This window comes from Strongylocentrotus purpuratus, unplaced genomic scaffold, assembly GCF_000002235.5.
Source record: "Strongylocentrotus purpuratus isolate Spur 01 unplaced genomic scaffold, Spur_5.0 spur5_scaffold_3, whole genome shotgun sequence".
In the NCBI taxonomy this organism is placed as follows: Eukaryota; Metazoa; Echinodermata; class Echinoidea; order Camarodonta; family Strongylocentrotidae; genus Strongylocentrotus; species Strongylocentrotus purpuratus.
In genome coordinates this window covers 13,543,892-13,566,489 of record NW_022145609.1, presented here as the reverse complement: position 1 = coordinate 13,566,489, position 22,598 = coordinate 13,543,892, and the positions used below count along the sequence as shown (strand labels likewise).

The following is a 22,598-nucleotide window of genomic DNA, read 5'->3' as shown; positions in this document are numbered from 1 at the left end:
GGGGGTCTTTTTTTTTTTTGGGGGGGGGGTCTTTTTTTTTCTTTTTTTTTTCTTGGAGGTCGTCAGCTAGCCGGCGGTCGTCAGCTAGCCGGCGGTCGTCAGCTAGCCGGCGGTCGTCAGCGTAGCCGGTGGTCGGTAGCGTTAGCCCCAAAGCCATGTCCAATTTTTAAACTTGAAAAAGGGCCTATGGTGAGGGGGAGCGGGAGCAGCGAGTGTAGGAAAAAACTGTAATGGAGCCCCTTTGGGGGGGGGGGGTCTTTTTTTGGGGGGGGGGAGTTTTTTTTTGGGGGGGGAATCTTTTTTTTGGGGGGGAGTCTTTTTTTTGGGGTGGGGGGGGGGTCTTTTTTTGGGGGGGGTCTTTTTTTTTTGGGGGGGGGTCTTTTTTTAGCTGGCGGTCGTCAGCTGTCGTCAGCTAGCTGGCGGTCGTCAGCGTAGCCGGTGGCCGGTAGCGTTAGCCCCAAAGCCATGTCCAATTTTTAAACTACATTCAAGAGTCCCTTATTGCCAGGTTAAACAAGTTTTTTACATTTTCAGTACTACTTACATCCATTTATTCAATCTGTACACTCCCATGCTATCCTTTCCAGTCTGTAAACAACTTTACAACATGAATTCAATGATGGGCAAGGTTTTACTCCTCATATGAAAGCGCCCAAACTTCGCGAGGTGAAACAAAGGGTCTTTCAATTCAAGTCATTCAAGCCCCATATGGGCTAACAACTGGCCTGCATACCCGAGCAGAATCATTTTTGTGCTCGACAAAGACACACAGCCTTGGGTAAAGAGGGTCCATTATTATTATTTTTTTTAGTTATATTTTTTTTCATTGACAGTATACTATTAAATATCAGGAATATTGGATGCTCTGTTTCAAATACAGTCCACATTGCCGAGCAATGAATTATCTCATGCTTCTTGTCCTTAAACCATATCTAAGGTTTTTAAAACGGTATCATTTTAATTTCCATTCCCAGCACTTATTTTGAACTGTCCCGAAATCGCTTTCCTTTTTTTAAATGAGACTACAGCCCCATTCTATCCTTTTTCTATTGGGATATTTAAAGTGCGTGTCCTCCATGCAGACATGGAGAAAGACTTTCTCAGTACCTTTATGGACAATACATCAACATAATGCGGTCATGGTGCAATGTCATGAATGCTATTATACCTCTTATGTAATCCTCGCAATGACAAAAATATTCCGTCAATGAAGGGAGGGTCGGGTTTTTTTCTTCAATTCATTAATTGATGCTGCAGGTGCAAGCTATTGAAACACAGAATCGAATAGCCAAGCTTCCTATTCATTTGTGCCCTGTTACAGAATTCGTAGCATACCTAAATTGAATAGATCGTGTTCTGTTCATTATGCTATGTCAGGGCAGTGGCCTATTGTCATATCACTTGAAGTTTAAGTCAGCAGATTGCAAAATAAATGAAAATAACATAAAACCTCACTATTATATCAGAAATATCAGTAACTGAAAGAAAAAATTTACGGGCAATCTTGACAACATCGGACTGCAAAAATATGAATAATTATGCATCCCGAAATCGTTAAATCAGTAAATCAACATATTAAAGTCGTTAACATGCAGAAAGTGCTATAAGACCAAGAAGTGAGCCACTTAGTAGCAGTGAGGCAAAGTGTCTTGCGGATAAGACTGATCGCTTCACAACGCAATGTATGTATGTACTCGGGTTCGACTCCCAGCTTCTTCTTTATACCTCATGTATTTTTTAATTTTTTTTTCTTTACCCCATGATATTGACGTGTCCATCTCCTTTTTTTAAAGGGGACACCCCCCACCTCCTCAACAAAGGAGAAAAAACATTTGATACTCTTTCTTTAACAAGCGACTCTCTGAATTAGTTAGAATACGTTTTTTGCTACATCTACAAAAATAAGTATCAATATGAAAAAATACATGAAGATTACCAGTGTGACACATTAGTCTAGTGGATAGGCAAACGCCTGGCAACTGGAAGGTATCGGGTTCGACTCCCAGCTAGTGCTTTTTTTTTATTTTTTTTTATAAATCTTTGAAAAAGAAAAACTGATGTTAGAACCCATTTTCATCTCACTCATAGTTTGGTGTGATAAAATAATTATTGTTGGTGTTGTTGATGTATGGGAAAGGGTTCCAAACCACAATATGTCAATGGATTCCTCAAAAAAAACTTGAAAAAGGGCCTATGGTGAGGGGGAGCAGCTGAGTGTAGGAAAAAACTGTAATGGAGCCCCTTTGGGGGGGGGGGTCTTTTTTTTGGGGGGAGTCTTTTTTGGGGGGGAATTTTTTTTTTTGGGGGAGTCTTTTTTTTTTGGGGGGGGTCTTTTTTGGGGGGGGTCTTTTTTTTTTGGGGGGGGGGTCTTTTTTAGCTGCGGTCGTCAGCTAGCTGGCGGTCGTCAGCGTAGCCGGTGGCGGTAGCGTTAGCCCCAAAGCCATGTCCAATTTTTAAACTACATTCAAGAGTCCCTTATTGCCAGGTTAAACAAGTTTTTACATTTTCAGTACTACTTACATCCATTTATTCAATCTGTACACTCCCATGCTATCCTTTTCCAGTCTGTAAACAACTTTACAACATGAATTCAATGATGGGCAAGGTTTACTCCTCATATGAAAGCGCCCAAACTTCGCGAGGTGAAACAAAGGGTCTTTCAATTCAAGTCTATTCAAGCCCCATATGGGCTAACAACTGGCCTGCATACCCGAGCAGAATCATTTGTGCTCGACAAAGACACACAGCCTTGGGTAAAGAGGTCCATTATTATTATTTTTTTTAGTTATATTTTTTTTCATTGACAGTATACTATTAAATATCAGGAATTTGGATGCTCTGTTTCAAATACAGTCCACATTGCCGAGCAATGAATTATCTCATGCTTCTTGTCCTTAAACCCATATCTAACTGGTTTTTAAAACGGTATCATTTTAATTTCCATTTCCCAGCATTATTTTGAACCGTCTTGAACTGAAGTTGTTTTCCTTTCTTATATTTCGATACCATTACGTCATCTTTCATACGCCTTCCCGGCATGCACCTCGAGCATTGTATACGTTTCTGTAGATCAATGTAATGTGCATAGATAGCAATGTACCATACTTGGAACACAAGCCACCTTCAATCTCATATAGTGTAGTTGACGCAAATTAGGCTCCGTCTCATTTCATCTCTCTCGGAGCTTCTGATACCGATCATGTCGAATTATGATGTTTGGTTATTTTGGCACATCTGCTCCTACTTCTATAATATCAAGTTTTCGTTATATACAAGGCTTATGTTTAGGAATGTCACTAGACGTGAAAAACTAAATGGAAGAGAGAGAGAGAGAGGGGAGGGGGCGAGTTAGAGCGCGAGAGAATTATCACAATCTTTATTCCTAGATCGTGTAAGGGATTCCTGACTACTTGCCATATTTTGTAATGTTACTAATTTTACATAAAGTTTTCACAATCTTTACTCTTTACCAATATATCAGATATAATGTATTATAAAGTACCGAAATGTCATGTCATACTGGCCAAGTTATCAAGGTTGCTGGTTCAAAACAATCTTGTTCTAAACAATCGTGTGATGATCACACAAGCCCCATACCTAGTATGTTTCATTTTGAAGAACTTCAGTTAGTGTTCTCGCTCATTAATTATTAACTCCATAATATTTCCTAGCATGATTCATTAAAATTGCCTAGCACCCCTCCATTGAGCCTTAGAGTTATTAGCTCCATCTATCCCTAGCATGATTTCATTTAAATTGCACTAACTACATCCAGCCTAGCACCCTCTCCATCTCGCCTAGCACCCCCTCCATTGGCCTTAGAAATATTAACTCCATTTCTAGCTAGTTTGCCATTAATGCTAGTTTTCAAAACTAATTTATGTATAATACACCTACGTGTTACTTTCAAGTTGCCTTTGATACCAGGTAAGGAAGTAATGTTCGATAATGTCAAAGTCTTCTGCAATATTTTATCGTAAGTATTGAGATAAGACTGAGTATATGCAGTGCGTCCCATAAAAAAAGAAACTGAGAATTATCAATGTTTTATCATAACTTAATCACAATTATAAACAAAGAAAATGCAATATTTTTCATAAATTCATTGCATTCACCCCGGTCCCCAACAGGAAAAATTCCTCTGTAGGGCTCTGCATTATGGTTCATGGAATGCCCACATAGAGGATACTTTTATGTTGGGGGTCGGGGCAAAATGCAATGAATTATTGATAATTAAATGCCTGAAACCCCTTAGCTTACTGGGAATCTGCCCTTGACCAGTGGCGGATCCAGGGGAGCCCGGGGAAAAAAATCATAGAATTAATGATAGATATGATTCTATTGATATATTATAGAGGTAGAAAATCTAATGATAAGCTTGCTCTAAATAATAAAATAAATGTTTTTTTTACTCTCTAAATTTGAAAGTCTTATTTTTAAATCTTAAAGTCTTACTTTTAAATCTAACATAGACTGATATTAGTGACGAACCCTTTGGGATTTAAAATAAGTCTAAGCTAAGACTTAAAATTTTAAGTCCCTGAAAAGGTTTAAAATTTAAGTCAATTGGATTTATATTTCAAGTCTTTTAATATTTATTTTAAACCTTTCTTGGATTCATTTCAAAAATAAATCTAAGCTAAGACTTAAAATTTAAGTCCCTGAAAGATTTAAAGTTTAAGTCAATTGTATTTATATTTCAAGTCTTTTAGATTTACTGGTCTAGCTAAGCCATTAGAACCATTTGGTAAAACTTCCAACCAATTGAACGGCAACAACACTTCAATACTGGTACGTCTGTATTATCAATGTAAAGGCATCGGTAATAAGTAGACTTATACATAATTTAATTAATCGAATTTTTTTCATATACTTGTATTTTATGAAATTATTTTAGTTCATAGTTAATGTTTCCCTTATTCATGTTTAATTAAATGGAATTCATACGAAGTAGCGAAATGTCCTAATAACTTGTAATTTATATTTGTAGTATTTTCGAAATGAATTGCATATACCTAAATCATCAGTAATTAAGAAATATGCTGTAAATTCAGAAAAATTGTTAAAAAAACATAGATCTGCACGCACCCATATTCAATATGCAAATTAATTGGTGTCAGCTGGTTCAACTGGAAATATGCCAACAGTCAGTCATCAACAGGTGCAACTGGAAATATGCACAACTTATTGGCGAGAAGTTTAAGTCTTTCCAAGATTTATATCTAGAAGCTGGTTTCGATAAAACTTTTAGTCGAATTCCCAATTTATTAAGTCTTAAAGACTTGAAATATTTTAAGTCTCAAAATGGATTTAAAATTTAAGTCCTAGAAATTAAGAGAGTACAGCGAGAAAGACATGTACAAAGTTCATTGGTGTATAAACCATTGAAAAGACTGGAGCGACCATGTAAAACACACCGTTACATCAATCTCCAGAAATATTGGCATACTGTATAGAATAAAATGTTTTGTTTTTGATAGAATATTAGTTATGCTATATAATAGTCTAATCTTACCACATATATCCTATTGTAATATTTTGTGGGCAACATCCAAGTGTGTGACTAATAATATTCTTTTGCTGCAAAAGAAATCAGTACGCTATTTTGTACCCGAGTTGGTTATCGTGACCATGCTACCCAACCTGAAATGCTTAAAGGTTGATGATATTTACATCCTCCAAATTTCCATATTCATGTCCCGGGGGTCTCAGTCATGTAGGAAATACTGTAAGCATGCATGACCACAGGTCTTCCAGACACCCCGGAAACGAGGCTCTTTAAAGGTATAGACCAGTTTTGGAAACGCCCCCTCTCGAAAAATGAAATGGAAGCTCTTACTACCAATCATGACTGTGAAAGAATATGTTTTTACTAATACGTGGTCATACAAATTTTGCCAAGAAAACCATCCTACTAATTGATATATTTGGTAAATTATTTTATCTATTTGGACTGATAGATATAACACACGTGTCGCGCACGTGTGCGTAGTCCATTAACATCTTTCTGTGTACAGTGCTTATAACATTACCAAGACGGGCCAATATTTCTTATCATTTGATGATTCCTGAACCTTGGAGGACACACCAATACTTAGCCTATTATGCTTGATGATCAACCTTTTCTGATCGATTCCACCACGCCTCTTCAATGCAATCGCATGACCATAACTGGTCTTTATCTTTAAGTGATTCGCACGCTTCGCTTACTCACCACCGCCCCCAAAATAAGAATCTAGCTACGTGCCTGCAGTTAAATATATAGCTCAAGCCCGTACAAGCTTTTAAGGAGGGGGGAGGGGTTCTTATAGGGTTGCCACTTTTGAGCCAGAGGTGAGAGTGAATCATTGCGAGGGGTGTAATGAGCACTAATTTTTTTTTCGTGAGAAAAAGTTTATCCGCGAATTAGCCGGCGAAAAGGCGGGGGGGGGGGGGGTGGTGGGGGAGGTGGTGGTGAGCACTAATTTGTACGGGTGTAGCTACGATGTTGACTAAGTTAACGAAATAAATCTTAATATATTTATGTTGTCGAGGAAAATGACCTTGTGCCCATATCGCAAGTAGGCCTACTATACAGTGCGTCCCAGAAAAAACGAAACCGAGAATTAATCACAATTATAATTAATAATGACACATATTTGTAAAGCATAGATCCTCCTCTTTCATTTGATGTAACTCATATGATGCATATTTCACGCGCGAGTGATTAAAAACAAATTGAAGAGAGGGTACCAAAAAGTCATTTGGCGGGCGTTATCTGAATTTCAAAGAGAAAATTACATTTCTAGAAAGTTTATTTTCTGCCCTTTCATACGACACCTCAATCAGAAATAACAAAGTTCTGTTTGTTTAAATTAATGCTTGCATTTCCATTATTTGATGAAACGAATTGGTTTTTACTGGTTACCTGCCATAGCAACGAGCAGACTCGACAAAAGACTTAACTACTTTTCGTTGACAATCAGCCATGCACAAAGAGGTCGAAAGAGCCCCCAGAAGCTTAGGGGTTTTGGGCATTAAATTTCCATCAGATTAGCATCCAGTGGACCGCCTTAGGGCCCTAGATAGGGTCCAGGGGTCTTGTTATGCCGACATGTTTTGATCGAGTTATGAAATAAAATTATTTGAATTTAATTGAATTGAATGACAATACCCATTCGAAGACTCGAATCATATCACTTCCCCAAAACGACAGAACATAACTTTAGAGTCGATTTGATATTCGCAGAGAAATTTATTTTTAATTTTTAAAGATAACCAGATAGAATGATTAAAAAAAATAAATATTGGCTGCCATCAAAGCTGAATCACGAGACACACTGAGCTTAAATGTGCTAAATATTACTTTGATATGTATACAAAAATCATACTTTCCGTGCGCGTCTCAAATGTCTGACGGACAATCTGTGCGGAAGAGGTCTCGCAACAATAGTCCGCCTGCCGCACCGAATGTCCGTACTCTAGTCCACACGTATACATATTCAATACAAGTATAATTATACTTAATGAAATGAAACGACTGGATAACCCATATTCAGCTTTGCCAGCTAGCTAGGGATGACACTACAGGTCTTCCCGGCGCGGATCCAGGGGGTGGGGGGAGGGGGGGGGGGGGCGAGAGGGCCTTGACCCCCAACAGCCAACAAAAAATGAAGAGAGAGAGAGAAGGTAAAGCGGAGAGTAAGGGAAAGGAAGAAGAGGAAGAAGAAAAGAAAAGGGGAAAAGAAGGTGATCGGGGGCGAAAGGCCTTTGCCTCCCAGGCTGTTGCCCCCCCCCCCCCCCAGCAAAAAGAAAAGAGAAGGAAGAGAAGGTAAAGAAAAAAGGGAAAAGAGGAGATAAAAGGAAGGAAAGAAAAAAGAGGGATATTAGTTGCAGTTTTCCCGCGAACAAGTTGGGGATCGGGGGGGGGGCGGCAAATGGCTCTTGCCTCCCCCCTTCTACAGCAAACTTCAAAGAGAGAGAAAGGAAAAGAAGGAAAAGGGAAAGAAAAGAGAGTTACGGGAGATCAATTGTGTTTTTTCCCTCCAACGCGGGTGGATCGGGGGCAAAAGGCCTTCGCCTACCCTCCCCTGGCCCCTCAGCAAACAAAAAGAGAGAGAAAGAGAGAGAGAAGGAGAGAAAAGAAGGGAAAGGGAAAGAAGAGAGAAGAGGAAAGGAAGAAGAAAGGAAAAAGGGGAAAAGAAGGAGATCGGTGGGGGGTCGAAAGGGCCTTGCCGCCATGCTGTTGCCTCCCCCCGCAAAACAAGAGAGAAGGAAGGAAAGGGAAAGAACCAAAAGAAGAAAAGAAAAGAAGGGATATCAGTTGCAATTTTCATGCACACAAGATGTGGATCGCGGAGAAAGGCCCTTGCCTCTGCCGCCCCCCCGACCACCCCCCCCCCCTCCCCGCCCGCCAGAGGAAAAGTGAGAGAAAGAAGGGAAAGGAAAGAGGAAAGAGCTAAAAAGGAAAAAAAAAGAAGAAAGAAGAAAAGAAGGGTAAAAAGAAGCAGAGATCAGTTGCAATTAATCCACCAACATCATATGGATCTGGGGAGGGGCGAAAGGCCCCTGCCTCCCTCATTAAAGTTAAATGAGAGAGAGAGAGAGAAGTAAGGAAGGGAAGAAAGGGGAAAAAAGAGGAACGAAAAAAGGAACAAGAAAGGTAGGGGAGATCAGTTGCAATTTTTCCCGATGTGTACCCCCCCCCCCCCCCCCCCCCCCCCCCCCCCCCCCACCACCCGACACAGCGAGAGAAAGAAGAAACAGAAAAGAGAGAAGAAAAGAAAAGGGGGAAAAGAATTAGGGAAGATCAGTTGCGATTTTCATTGGTTCTTCTATCATCATTGTACAACTATCGTACAAATCGTATTGTACAAATGTATTTATATATTCATTTATTTATTCCTGTTTGATAACAAAAAATATGAATATAAACTCATAACAGCAACAAAATTAAATGCAGAAGGAAACTATCACAAAAATGATCATGCGAAGGCTAAATTGTTATGCGCAAATGGTCATTTTCGTCGACGACATAAATATACAAATTATTTCGTCAACTTAGTTAGCATCATAGCTATATATTTAAACGCAGGTGCGTAGCTAGGATCTTATTTTAGGGAGGGGCGGTATTGAGCAAGCGAATCACTTGAATAGCGCGCGTGGGGGAGGGGATGGGTGAAAGGCCTCCCGCGCAAAGCGCGGTAACTTAGACGTTTCATTAAATTATTATGAAAAGAAGACGATTTGTTGTACCGTTCTCGACTCTAATCCTTGTCTGAATTCAGTTTCCCCATCCCACGCGCAGCGCGGAAGCTTAGACGTTTCATTAAGTTATTATAGAAAGAAGACGATTTGTTGTGTACCGTTCTCTACTCTTAACCCTAATTGTCTGAATTCAGTTTCTCCCCCTCTCGCGCGAAGTGCGGGAGCTTCAACGTTTCATTAAAATTATTAGAAAAAGAAGACTATTCATTGTACTGACTCTAAATCATTGTCTGAATTTTCAAAAATGTTTCTTTGTCCGATAAAAAGTCACAGCTCGAAGGGGAAAAAACTTGCTGGCCGACCGACATAACAAAAATCCCACCGACTTCAAACCACCACCCCCCCCCCCTTTAGCGACGCCCCTGAATGTAGAGTGGCCTGAGCGGGTAGGCACAGGGCTTGGTTCTAAACCTACAGAGACACTTCGATGAAGACATCCTTATTTCATGATTGCGTGTGTTGAACTGCCCTGGACTTTACAACTTTAAACCTCCAGGGTTTATTTTGCATATATAGGTATTTATCAAAATTAATATCATAGGTAGCAAATAAAGGATGACTAAAAGAGGAATGAAATCAAAGAGATAGGAGAGGATGATCGAGCATAATGATGTGCACCAATCTATAATGATAATGATAACCGAGCCCGGCCAAAAATATGGGGGGGGGGGGGGGGCTCAATGATATCCGAGCCTCTCACAAAATATCGGGGGGGCTCCGTGATGTTATCCGAGCCCCACACAAATATCGGGGGGCTCCGTGATGTTATCCGAGCCCCACAAAAAACAATTGGGTGATATCTGAGCCCCACAAACATATGGGAGGGGGGGGGGGGCTCAAAGATATCTGAGCCCCACCAAAATATGGGGGGGGGCGCTCAATGATATCAGAGTCCCGCCAAAATATTTGGGGGTTTCAATGATAATTATCTGAGATCCACCAATATATTTTTGGGGGTCAATGGTATGCGAGATCCGATGTCTGAGCCCCCCCCCCCCCCTCCTCCCCAAATAAATATTTATAAAATGTTATATTTGAATGGTAAGCCTGTAGATTATAGGTATACATGAGTTTCATGCCTAGAATATAATGATTGGGGAGGAGGGGGGGGGGGTTAATGATATCCGAGCCCTGCAATAAGTATCGGGGGCGGCTCAATGATATCTGAGCACCGCTTAAATATTGGGGGCTCAATGGTATCTTAGCCCCTAAGGACTCAATGATATCTAAGCCCCACCGACAAATTGGGGGCTTAATGATATCTATAAGCCCCGCAAAATATTTTGCGGGGCTCAATGATATCTGAGCCCCCCAAGCCCCCCCCCGGTCCCTAAGCCTTTGTACTTGTCAATGAAGTCTACTTTTTGAAACTTAAAGGGATTGGGTAACTTTGTCTCAGGTTCTGAAACAAAATCCTGGAATGATAGTAAGGGCTAGTTCTGACCGGAAAACGACCCAAATATCGGATTATGGCAAGCTGCCCCAGGGCCTTGTCCTATATACGGATCAGGAAAACAATACTTGTCAGGACCTGTGGAACGGCGGGCTTGGGGGCTCAAGCCCCCCCCCCCCCACACTTTTGAAAAAATATATTAAAGATAATTAAATAGAAAGAAATAGAAAAGAAAGTATACTCATGTGACCGTAATTAAATGCCCATACCCCTGAGCTTCCGGGGGCTCTGCCCCCTTGATCCCACCTTGTGCCCTAAGGCTGGCCCCTGGATGCTCATCTGACCGTAATTTTAATGCCTAAAACCCCTGCGCTTCCGGGGGCTCCACCCCTTGGACCATACGCCAATTATTGACCTGCTAGTGTCATGAATAAGGTATGAAAATATGCTCATCTGACCGTAATTAAATGCCCCTACACCCTGAGCATCCGCCAATTTGTGCTACGCTCTACCTTATCTTAAATACTCTAGCCTCCCCCACTCACTTTCAACCACATTTTCAATCACTTTTATTTTCCTGGATCACGAGTATATACTAGTAGTGAGTTGGTTGAAGAACGAAGCCACGTACAAAAGTATAATCGATTACAAACAGTTTTGGGGCCGATATTCATAGAATAAAGGTTTTAAATAAAATATTCACTTCTACTTTCAAAAGGACTGGCCCATTTGCTTTAAAAAAATTGTAGAGAGTTATTATTATGTAATATCTAGAAAAAATGTCTACCACATGATTTACCGAGTTGCTTCCTTTTATCAAATATACACGTAAAACAAAATGAGGACAGACTGTGCGGATAGCAAACCGCACGGATCGTCCCTCGGACCAGGCGCGGATCCAGGGGGGGGGGGGTCGAGCGGGCCTTGGCCCCCCCCCCGCAAAAAAAAAAAAAAGAGAGAAGAAGGAAAAGAAGGGAGAAAGGGAAAAAAGAGAAAAAGGGAAAGAAAGAAGAGGAAGAAGAAAAGTAAAGGGGGAAGAAGGAGATCGGGGGGGGGGGGGGGGGCGAAAGGGCCTTGCCTCCCAGGCTGTTAACCAATCAAAAAAAAAATAAGAGAGAAGGAAGGAAAGGGAAAGAAAAAAAAGGGAAAAGATGAGATACTGGCGTACTGATAAAGGGGGGGGGGGGCTTGGGGGAAATCAAATTCAAACGTGGTTTATTTCTGATTCCACAACGGTGTATTACAAATAATGCTGAAATGACATTATTTCCGAAATTTTTCCTCACTTTTTAGTAAATATACGTTTGTATGTGTTTTGGAAAATAAAAAAATTCCTAAATTTACAACCAGGCAAAAAATATGATTCTTGAGATTCCTACATGTCAGGGCCCGAGGAACGGCGGGGATCGAGAGCCTCGAGGCATCAAAATATGCTCATCTGACCGTGATTAAATGCCTAAAACCCCTAAGCTTCGGGGGCTTTGCCCCCTGGATTCCATCTAGGGCCTACGGCGGGCCCTTAGATGATCATCTGACGGTAATTTAATGCCTAAAACCCCTGATTCTTTGGGGCTCCGCCCCCTGGACCCCACGCCAAATAGTGACTTGCCAGTGTCACAAAATAATAAGGTATACAAAAAAATATGCTCATCTGACCTCCGCCGCCTCGACCCCACCTCTTTGAAATTCAGACAAGGATTAAGAGTATAGAGAACGGTACAACGCATCGTTTTCTTTCTCTAACAATAAGCCTCAAAGCCTCGCGCAGGAGGGGAGAAGGGGGGGGGGACTGAATTGAGACGAGGATTCAGAGGCGAGATCGGTAATACGAATCTTTAATTATTTAATGAAACGTAAAAGCTTATGCGCTTCGCGCGGGATGGTGGGGAACTAAATTCCGATGAGGATTATTTTCGAGAACGGTACAATGTATCGTCTTCTTCTCTAATGATTAAATGAAGATTAAAAGCTTCCGCGCTTTGCGCGGGAGGGGGGAACCTGAATGCAGACGAGGATTAAGAGTCGAGAACTGTACAACAAATCGACTTCTTTCTCTAATGATTTAATGAAACGTAGAAGCTTCAGCGCTTCGCGCGGCGCAGGAGGGGGAGGGGGAGGAACTGAATTTAGACAAGGATTAAGAGTCGAGTACTGTACAACGAATCGTCTTCTTCTCTAATGATTAAATGAAGATTAAAAGCTTCCGCGCCTCGCGCGGGAGGGGGGAACCTGAATTCAGACGAGGATTAAGAGTCGAGAACGGTACAACGAATCGTCTTCTTTCTCTAATGATTTAATGAAACGTAAAAGCTTCCGCGCTTCGCACGGGAAGGGGGGGGGGGGAACTGAAATCAGACGAGGATTAAGAGTCGAGAACTGTACAATGAATCGTCTTCTTTCTCTAATGATTTAATGAAACGTAGAAGCTTCCGCGCTTCGCGCAGGGGGGAGGGGAGGAACTGAATTTAGACAAGGATTAAGAGTCGAGAACTGTACAACGAATCGTCTTCTTCTCTAATGATTAAATGAAGATTAAAAGCTTCCGCGCCTCGCGCGGGAGGGGGAAAACTGAATTCAGACGAGGATTAAGAGTCGAGAACTGTAAAACGAATCGTCTTCTTTCTCTAATGATTTAATGAAACGTAGAAGCTTCCGCGCTTCGCGCAGGAGGGGGAGGGGGAGGGACTGATTTTAGACAAGGATTAAGAGTTGAGAACTGTACAACGAATCGTCTTCTTTCTCTAATAATTTATTGAAATGTAAAAGCTTCCGCGCTTCGCGCGGGAGGGGGGGGGGGGGGCATAATTCTGACGAGGATTAAGAGTCGAGAACGGTACAACGAATCGTCTTCTTTCTCTAATGATTTAATGAAATGTAAAAGCTTTCGCGCTTCGCGCGGGAGGGGGGGGGGGGGGACTGAAATCAGACGAGGACAAAGGGTCGAGAACGGTACAACGAATCGTTTTCTTTCTTTAATAGTTTAATAAAACGTCAAAGCTTCCGTGCTTCGCGCAGGAGTGGAGGGGGAGGGACTGATTTTAGACAAGGATTAAGAGTCGAGAACTGTACAACGAATCGTCTTCTTTCTCTAATAATTTATTGAAATGTAAAAGCTTCCGCGCTTCGCGCGGGAGGGGGGGGGGGGCATAATTCTGACGAGGATTAAGAGTCGAGAACGGTACAACGAATCGTCTTCTTTCTCTAATGATTTAATGAAACGTAAAAGCTTCCGCGCTTCGCACGGGAAGGGGGGGGGGAACTGAAATCAGACGAGGATAAAGGTACCACGAATCGTCTTCTTCCTTTAATAGTTTAATAAAACGTCAAAGCTTCCGCGCTTCGCGCAGGAGGGGGAGGGGGGGGGGACTGAATTTAGACAAGGATTAAGAGTCGAGAACTGTACAACGAATCGTCTTCTTTCTCTAATAATTTAATAAATCGTAAAATTTTCCGCGCTTTGCGCGGGAGGAGAAAAAACTCAATTCAGACGAGAATTATTTTCGAAACGTACAGTACAACGAATCGTCTTCTTTCTCTAATAATATAATGAAACGTCAAAGCCTGGGAGGGGGAAACTCGCCCCCCCCCCCGCATTAGGTCACTGTTGGTCACCATAACGTACCAATATTTGGCTCGCATTATTTCAAATTTGGGCCCCCCCCCCCCCTAAGAAATCCTGGATCCGCGCCTGCCTCGGACGATCCGTGCGAGTCACGGACGATCGATGCGAGCAGAAAACCCGCATGTTATGTCCGACGGACAAACGAAACTGGTAGGACAAACGGTGCGGTCACAGGCCGGCAGCCTCGCCAGCCTTGTACTAGTCCAGATTCAGTCCGTTCGTTCTTTTTATCCCCCACACACAGCGCGGTCTCTCCACTGATCGCGCAATCCCCAAATTTCCGTCCACACGAACGGCTAGGTCTACTTTCAACGTTGAGGGTGTGTTATTTTATCAGCTGATTGGGTGCGCTAAACGAAAACGGTACAGAGGCTGGACTAGCCTTGTACCTGTACCTTCGTAGGCTACCGAAATGGACACGCAATTCTTTAAAGCGCCATCTGCGTTTATTGGAAGTCACGCGAAAAAATACAGAATAAAAGAAAAGAGGGAGATATATACTTATTGTAGATTATAGATAGATGCATGGATAGATAGTTAGATATATAGATAAAGTGAGAGAGAGAGAGAGAGAGAGAGAGAGAGAGAGAGAGAAAGACAGACAGACAGACAGAGAGCCGTGGAGAGGGAAGAGAAGAAAAGAAAATAGTTTTAAACGCTAATTAATTATCTGTTTTTTTTTTTATTAAAAAGAACATACCGAGTCTGGGAAAGTACACAGCACTTAATTGCCCGCTCTGGATCATCATCTTTTCAAAGCAATTGGAAAACATACAATACAAAACAATGTACTTGTACTGCTCGCTCAAAAGAAACTGGAAAGTTGCTATTTTGGCGTTAACTTAGATCACCTCACAAAATGTGCCAGTATGCCTATGCTAATAGTTACTTAACATTAATCTTTATCTGAAAACACTTGTAAAAGATGGGAGACAAAGTTTCTGGAAATTTCATTAAGTTATTTTATTTGATCATAAATTACATAGACAAAAGAACAATCACAGAACAATGATTAATTGAAATAAAATTTAGCATAATTCAACCATAAAATGATTGTTGACATAATTTGATTCCATCGCTGAAAACTCAACAACTCTCTAGGTAGTTTCAAGAAACATTAATGGGGGGCTTGGCAAAATGTACAGGCAACGAAAATATGCTTCTGAAATGCAAAATACACGCAGAATAATTAGTGATGTTTGTCAATAATTTAAGGTTATTTTTTTGACATATCTGAATGAAAGTTTAGTTAACATCGAGGTGGTATATGCATTTACCAGCTCCTTATCCTTTTAATACAATGTGCTTCCATCACTGTTTGATGAAATTATGATTTTCAACGATTATGAAGTTTGCGTTCCGGATGCCTCATTTCGTGCCACCTCATTTGCTAAGCTACATGTACCTTAAGGCAAAGGAAGAAAGGAAGAACAGAGTTCCTCAATTTTAATGAAAGACTTGTTTTACATCAAAAATTAAACAATATTAGGCCTTATAGAGCTACAAAGGTTACAACTTGGCACTGCTTTAAACAAGAAAATGCATTTATAAGAAATTTGCCTAGAAACATAATCAAAATATCTGTAAATAAAAGGCTGTCTAGTCTTTTCTATCAATACTAGAATACTTTAAGACAAAATCACAATTTAATCAGTGCTAAGCACATTATACATGAAGTTGATTTGGTTATAATGGGGTTTGGTTGGAAAGTGTATAAAAATACAATTGATTTATATTGATATTATCCCCGACTCCCCCCCCCCCCCCCCCCCCCCCCCCCCCCCCACCCCCCCCCCCCCCCCCCCCCCCCCCTCCGGGAACGGAGGGACCGCAGTCATGTTCCCAAAATGTCCAGTAAAGGGGTACTTTTCACGCAACAAAGTCTAGCACGTAATACACAACAAATCGGCCCGTATTGACTTTACACACCGGACTTAGGGGGTGCTTTAAAAGGGAGGGAACATGCATGAGTGGGGGGGGGGGGGGCGGGGCGGGATATTATCAGGAGTCAGTTTCTGCAAATTGCAGAGTAAGCTCCACTCAATCCCTATTTATTAGGTATGGCAGTGTAAATAAAGATTAGATCAATTGATCCACATGATCATGTATTGCATAATTTGCATTGTCAAATAAAGGCAATATCTACAACTATAAAAATCAGAGCCTACATTATATGTAGTCAATATAGATCTAGTTCTAGACACTACTTTTTATTCAGATGACACACTGCAAGATGAAATTCAAGGCTAGAAGTAATTTCTAGTCAGAATTTCAGATGAATTTCAGAATGTTAATAATATACATGTGTACTTATTCCAGCAGCTTTGCTACGTGGGTTCCTTACCCTCCCCCCCCCCCTCAAAACATAAATGAAAGAGAAGGAATATCAAAGATCTGGGGGAGGGCACAACATTCTCTTCAATTTCATACCAATAATAACAAAATTTATTTAGCATTTACTACTAATGTTTGTAAGAACTGTAATTTTACATTCAATTTATATGATTGAATTCAGGAATCGGTGTCTAATCATAATAATTTGTTTATTCAGGGAAGCCTCATCAGCACTAATGTTCTTCCCCCAGAGGGCCCTGCAACTGCTAGGGTGGAGAGGGGCAAATGTGGATAAATGTCCTACAAAAAGATGTGAGTGATGGGCTGGGATTTGAACCCTCAACCCTTGGATCGAGAGTGAAGTGAATGAACCTCTATATCACAACATATCTTGTGAATCAGCCATCTTCTCTCCCACAGTAAATTGTACTTGAAGCTGAGTATTCCCAATTAACATGATTGACTATTCAGTACTGTGTACGACTATGCCGACACACAAAACGACAAAGTGCTATCACATAAACAATGTATCACACATCCAGGGGGGCATTTCACAAAACTTGTCATCAGTGACAAATGACAGTTTTTGTTATAAGCTACTGAAATCCTTGCTTCTTATTGATTATCAGCAGATTTGTCACTGATTTTTGTCATTTGTCATTGAAAATAGACTTTGTGAAATGCCCCCCTGAACTAAGAATGATATATTATGTTACCCAATACTAGAGTTGTGCCACATCTAACATAGCCACAATTAAAAGTGAAAGCCTGAGAAATGACTACTGCGAAACTGATCCATTTGTATGGATTTAAATAATTCAGTGTCTTTGAGATAAGAAACAACTTTAAATAACTACTGCAGTGAAAGCAATAATAGATCTTATACTCTCCAGATTCCTTTGTCAAGAAACTAGCCTTGAGATACTCTACTAATAGTTACTCTAAACATATTTTTTTATCAGTCTAATACCTACTCTTTTCATCACAAATAAATTAAACATAGGCTACTACGAATAGTACAACATTTTTGTATTTCAGACAAAACACTCGTAACTTCACATCTGCTTGGCATTGGATTCAGGTTTTGGCATGTATGGTATCTTGAAAGGTGGCCTCTGAGGACTACTCTGATAATTGGCGATGCTGGGTAAAGCCTTCATGCGATTGTAGTACGAGTTGAGCTTCGGGAACTGGGCAAGGATGGCCACAGGAGGGCGCCCCATATCAAGCTTGTCGAATTCGATGTTGGTGTCGAGGAGGTCAAAGATGAGGAAGTCAACCCAGGTCAAACGATGAGATACAAAATATCCTCTTTGCTGAAATACAAAAGACAAAAATAGTTATTCACGTTAATTGTAAGCTATGGTGATGAAACTGCTCGTTTCTGTGTAATATTATCTAAAAAAACGCCTTTATGAAACGGCAGCTAAATCAACAAGAAAATAAAAGAATGAATGCTACATCAAGGAGGCAGTATTACTACACAAAATGATTTGTCACACAAATAATTTTTGAACTTTATTATATAATCAATTGGTTACTTAAATTAGAAGATTATGAGTAAGTTTTAATCCATATTGACAAGTTTAAACACACATGTACTCACAACACATAGAATTCTAAGATATCCATATTTATGGTAGACTGAAGAAGTGACTAACCTGCGAAGATATAGAGGGCGCTATTTTCTCAAAATATCCCAGCCAGAGAGGAGCAATCTCTTTCAGGTATTCATCCCTCATGGCTACGGAGAAAGACGGGTCATAGACGAGCTTGGAGAGCTTGCTCCTAGCATCCTCTAAAATTACAAAAGAAAAAGAGTAATTAACTTGATATAAAATCAAAATACAACATTTCAAATAAAAATACAAGGTACAGTTTAAAGATAAAGACCAGTTATGGTCATGCGATTGCATTGTGAAAGAAACGTTGTGGAATCGATCAGAAAAGGTTGATCATCTAGCATATAAGTATTGGTGTGTACTGCAAGGTTCTGGAATCATCAAAATGATAAGAAATTTGGCCCAGCCTTCGTAAAGTTACGAGCACTGTACACAGAAAGATGTATATGGGACTACTCACACATGCGCGACACGTGCGTTATGTCTCTTACACACCAATAGATAAAACTAATTTACCAAATATATCAATTAGTAGGCGGTGTCCTGGCAATTTTTTTATCATCATGTATTAGTCAAAACATATTCTTTCACATGATTGGTAATAAAAGCTTCCATTTCATTTTTTGAAATTGGGGCGTTTCCAATACTGGTCTTTACCTTTAAGGTTATTTACACTTTTAAATGCCTCTTTGAAATGTTTGAAGTTGTTGTGCTTCAATGCTCTGGGACCTTAACAAGACAGCCAGGCTAAAGCTCGTGTAATGTGGCTCAAGTACCTTAGATAGTTTTAGACATATGATGCAATATGATAATGTGCATTACATTATTACCCTAATTATACAAAAAATATCTTTCAAATATAGTTTTTAACCTGTTCAAGATTTCATATAACAGAAAGGTTTTCTGTTATACATGTATATCCCCTAGTTCCCAGAACCCCTGGTAATCTATTAATTTACCTGTTTTGGATGATGATGTTTCTACATATAGAATCCACCAAGTTTTTCACCGTGTCAGGGAAGCCACTGGCCATAATGAATTTACCCTTTCTCTACAAGCAAACGCTTCAAGAATCAACTCACCAACGCCAAGAGCCAGTACCTCACAGTGATGCATATCTTCACAGTCACAATCCATCCCTGTAGCCCTTCCAAGGTAATGAAGGATGGCTTGCTGCTGGACCATAGACACACCTGATGATGTCACAATGGCTGGCACTGGATATGAAGGGAAAAAGGGAAATAATATTGTATGGAAGCACATATACGTATATGGGGCTGTATGATTTACCATAAAGCATAGCAAAAAGTAGTTTGATTATCTTTGATACAAATGTAACAAAATGAAGTTACACATGTATTAAGACGATGCTGGGTTTCAATGTTAGGCTTAATGGTATAGCAGAACCTCTCACAATTAAGAGTATGGTGAACGATATTATTCCAGCTTTTAAAATGTAATCCACAATCTTTTTCCTTTTAAAGTAACCTTCCAAAATATAAAAAAAATTATAATGTAAGCATTTCCTCTGCATTTGTTCTTTCAAGTACTCTAATTAAATATGATTATGTTAATTGTCAAATGCTTTCCTCCCATTAATACATAAATGCTCCATGGGAGTGGGTCGGTAGAGGAACTTGTAAAAGGGGGAAGGGGGAAGGGGAGGGGACGAGTATCACCTTGTCCATAGGTGTAAAGGCCTTTCTCTACTCCTGCTTTCTTGGCTTCAGGCCAAGTTTCCCGGCTAAAGTCTGTCTGGTTGTAAGGAACATTGGCTTGCTCCAGCAGAAGTCGAATGGCCTCCGCTCGACCTCGACCAGCAAAGTAGTGGATGGTGACGAACCCCAGGTCCTCTGCCGGCACACATCCCGCCTTGCCTGTGGCAATCTCTTGGAATTTCCTATAGAGTGGTGAAGTGTGACGTCATCAAAAATCTAATCTTAGAATTTCTCTATTTTTTCTTCATTTTCCGAAAGAGCATTGAAAATAATAACCAAATGCCGAAAACCAATTGAATATGCTAAGTATTGTCTGAGATATGACCATCTGAATAAATATACTCCCCATAGGAGCTCAGTGTTATATGCTCTGGCTCCTAACCATTAGGAGCCAGAGCATATAACACCGAGTTCCCATAGGACATATATTTACGGGTATTCAGATGGTCATATCTCAGCCAATGCTTAACATATTCAATTGATTTTCGACATTTGGACATTATTTTGATGCTCTTTCGGAAAATGAAGAAAAAATTGAGAAATTCTAAAAATTGATTTTTATGACGTCACAGCTTCGGTACTCTATTGACAAGCAATAAATTTTGAGAACTGACAAATGATTGTATTCATATCAATGATGACAGAAGTAAAATGAAGATTAGCTCCCTTTACATTGCTCTCATATATCCTAGCAAAATTCCAGGAAATGATATTTATTTGATTTTTAAATGCTTTTCAAGGAGGGAATTATTTGTAAAAAAAATTAAAAAGAAAGTCTAGCTCTCTGCAAGTCCAATTTGCATACCATTTCAGAAACCCAAAATGCTGCTACTGTGGAATGATTGTGTACTCGCCCCATAAATCAAGTCTTGGTAGCTCTTCATAAGTCTATTTGCCAATATAGGCCGTATCAAGGGTATACCAATATTTAATTAAAAAAGAGAAGAAAAAAGAAAACAAAAATAACAACAACAAAACAAACAACAAAATGAAGGAAAAATGATGTAAATTCTAGATGATGTAGACTATGAACGTTAACAATTCAGTTGGTAGTAGGTTGGTAGAAGGTTGGCACCAACAAAAATCAAATGATTTAGATCTATATCACATATTTTTCTTTTAGACAACAGATTAAGAAACAACAAAAGACATACAAGTTAAAACAAGACATCCACCCCCCCCCAAAAAAAAAATATATATATATATATAGATCTAGGTCTAGAGTCTAGATCTAGATCTAGATCTAACTGTTAGAACATATTCTAGACTCTATAGGCCTACATGTAGATCTATATTGAAAGTGCACAAAGTAAAAAAGAAGCAAACAAAAGAAAGAATGAATGAATCAAATCATTTGATTACCATCAAGTCAGATGAAACATTGACAAGATTTGTCTAAGACTCGACTCCATCTCAATCTCTATCATATGAGTACAACCCCCCCCCCCCCCCAAAAAAAAAAAAAAAAAAAATCTCAAACTCAAACTCAAATTTAAGTTCAAAGCGTAACCAAATTACAATTTTGTTTGCATCTTTCACATGACTATGCCAAACACGAACAAAACATAAGCAGAGTTTGGTTCCTCCAATGCAAACCAAACTGTGCAAAAGTGTTTAGTTTCTTTGTTTGCATGATCGGAATAGCGAGGTGAATCCAAATTCCTGCTGATTGCATCGTCTCAATTTGTCAGCGGATAGAGACGGGTTAAGTCCCCGGACCCACCGGCCTACCTTCTTCCCAACTTCCACACAATGCCAAGCCGACTGGTATCCCAGACGCAGCCTTATTATTCTGTGTAATTATTAAACTTACCGCATAAAAATACCACTTTTACCCGTTAGATAAATAGTGCCTAATGCAGCAATGATTACAGCGCCAAATTGGAGCCAATCCATGGTAAAATTGATGATTTAGAAGCCGAAATTGCCTTCTTGACCTCAGCTATACAGATTCCCGTCGTAGCTGGCGCTTTGTGGAAAATTGTGATCAAGTCAAGATGGCTACGTTTCCATCGATTAGTCAGGTAAGGTATCTGATTTAAAAGTTGATTTTCACAAATTTATCTTTTAGTAAATAATGAATATGTTATATAAAATTGATTTTTGATCCTTGAGTGTTATGAATATGAATTTATATATCATAAATATGCAGTCATAGTGATGTTATCGTGACTTGAATGTTGGTGCTGTATGTCGTTTATTTGAACCCGAGGCGCTTGACTGGATTACCCGTGCAGCCTCCATGGGCGTGTAGCGGGCGGACACCTCACCGGCAAACCTGCCCTGCCCACTCGCGCTCCACGGGCACACCCCGTGAGTGCAGCTTAGGTCAGCCCTATTCCCTTGCCTGCCAGGCTGGGCGCAGCTTGAGGCTTGATGAGGCCAGTCAGAGGCAAGATCAATCATTGATCATGGCCCCTTCCCACTCCAGCAAAGCTAGTAGTAAATGCTAATGCGTAAGTAAGAGTAATTATTAGTAAGACTAAGTAAAAGACAGTAACTAAGAGGCATCAATTTTGTACACTGGTGTACAAAACAAATGAAAGAAAATAACAATTAGTTTTTTTTAGACCTATTGTTGAAACATTTACTTTTGAATGCGATGCTCCAAAACCATACTATTACCGTAAATCATAAATGACCGTGATAGTTCACTTTTGTAA

General features: G+C 40.1%; 2 protein-coding genes across 5 annotated transcripts in view; one reads left to right on the top strand and one right to left on the bottom strand.

The window, feature by feature from the left end:
- Positions 1–16,591: 16,591 nt before the first annotated feature.
- On the bottom strand, positions 16,592–21,906 carry LOC115918957 (glutathione S-transferase P-like). Its single transcript, XM_030995629.1, has 5 exons — positions 21,749–21,906; positions 19,897–20,117; positions 19,300–19,434; positions 18,257–18,393; positions 16,592–17,911 (listed from the first exon to the last, which is right to left on the bottom strand). The coding sequence occupies exons 1-5, from the start codon at positions 21,829–21,831 to the stop codon at positions 17,651–17,653; spliced, it is 837 nt and encodes a 278-aa protein (XP_030851489.1). The 5' UTR covers positions 21,832–21,906; the 3' UTR covers positions 16,592–17,650.
- An 8-nt stretch (positions 21,907–21,914) lies between these two features.
- Positions 21,915–22,598, top strand: part of LOC576532 (epidermal growth factor receptor substrate 15-like 1) — a 43,829-nt gene continuing 43,145 nt past the window's right edge. For all 4 annotated transcript variants that reach the window (XM_030995626.1, XM_030995625.1, XM_030995628.1 and 1 more), the window contains exon 1: positions 21,915–21,959. In XM_030995626.1, coding sequence (XP_030851486.1) covers positions 21,933–21,959 — 27 coding nt within the window. In that variant the 5' untranslated portion in view covers positions 21,915–21,932. The remainder of the gene's footprint in view (positions 21,960–22,598) is intronic.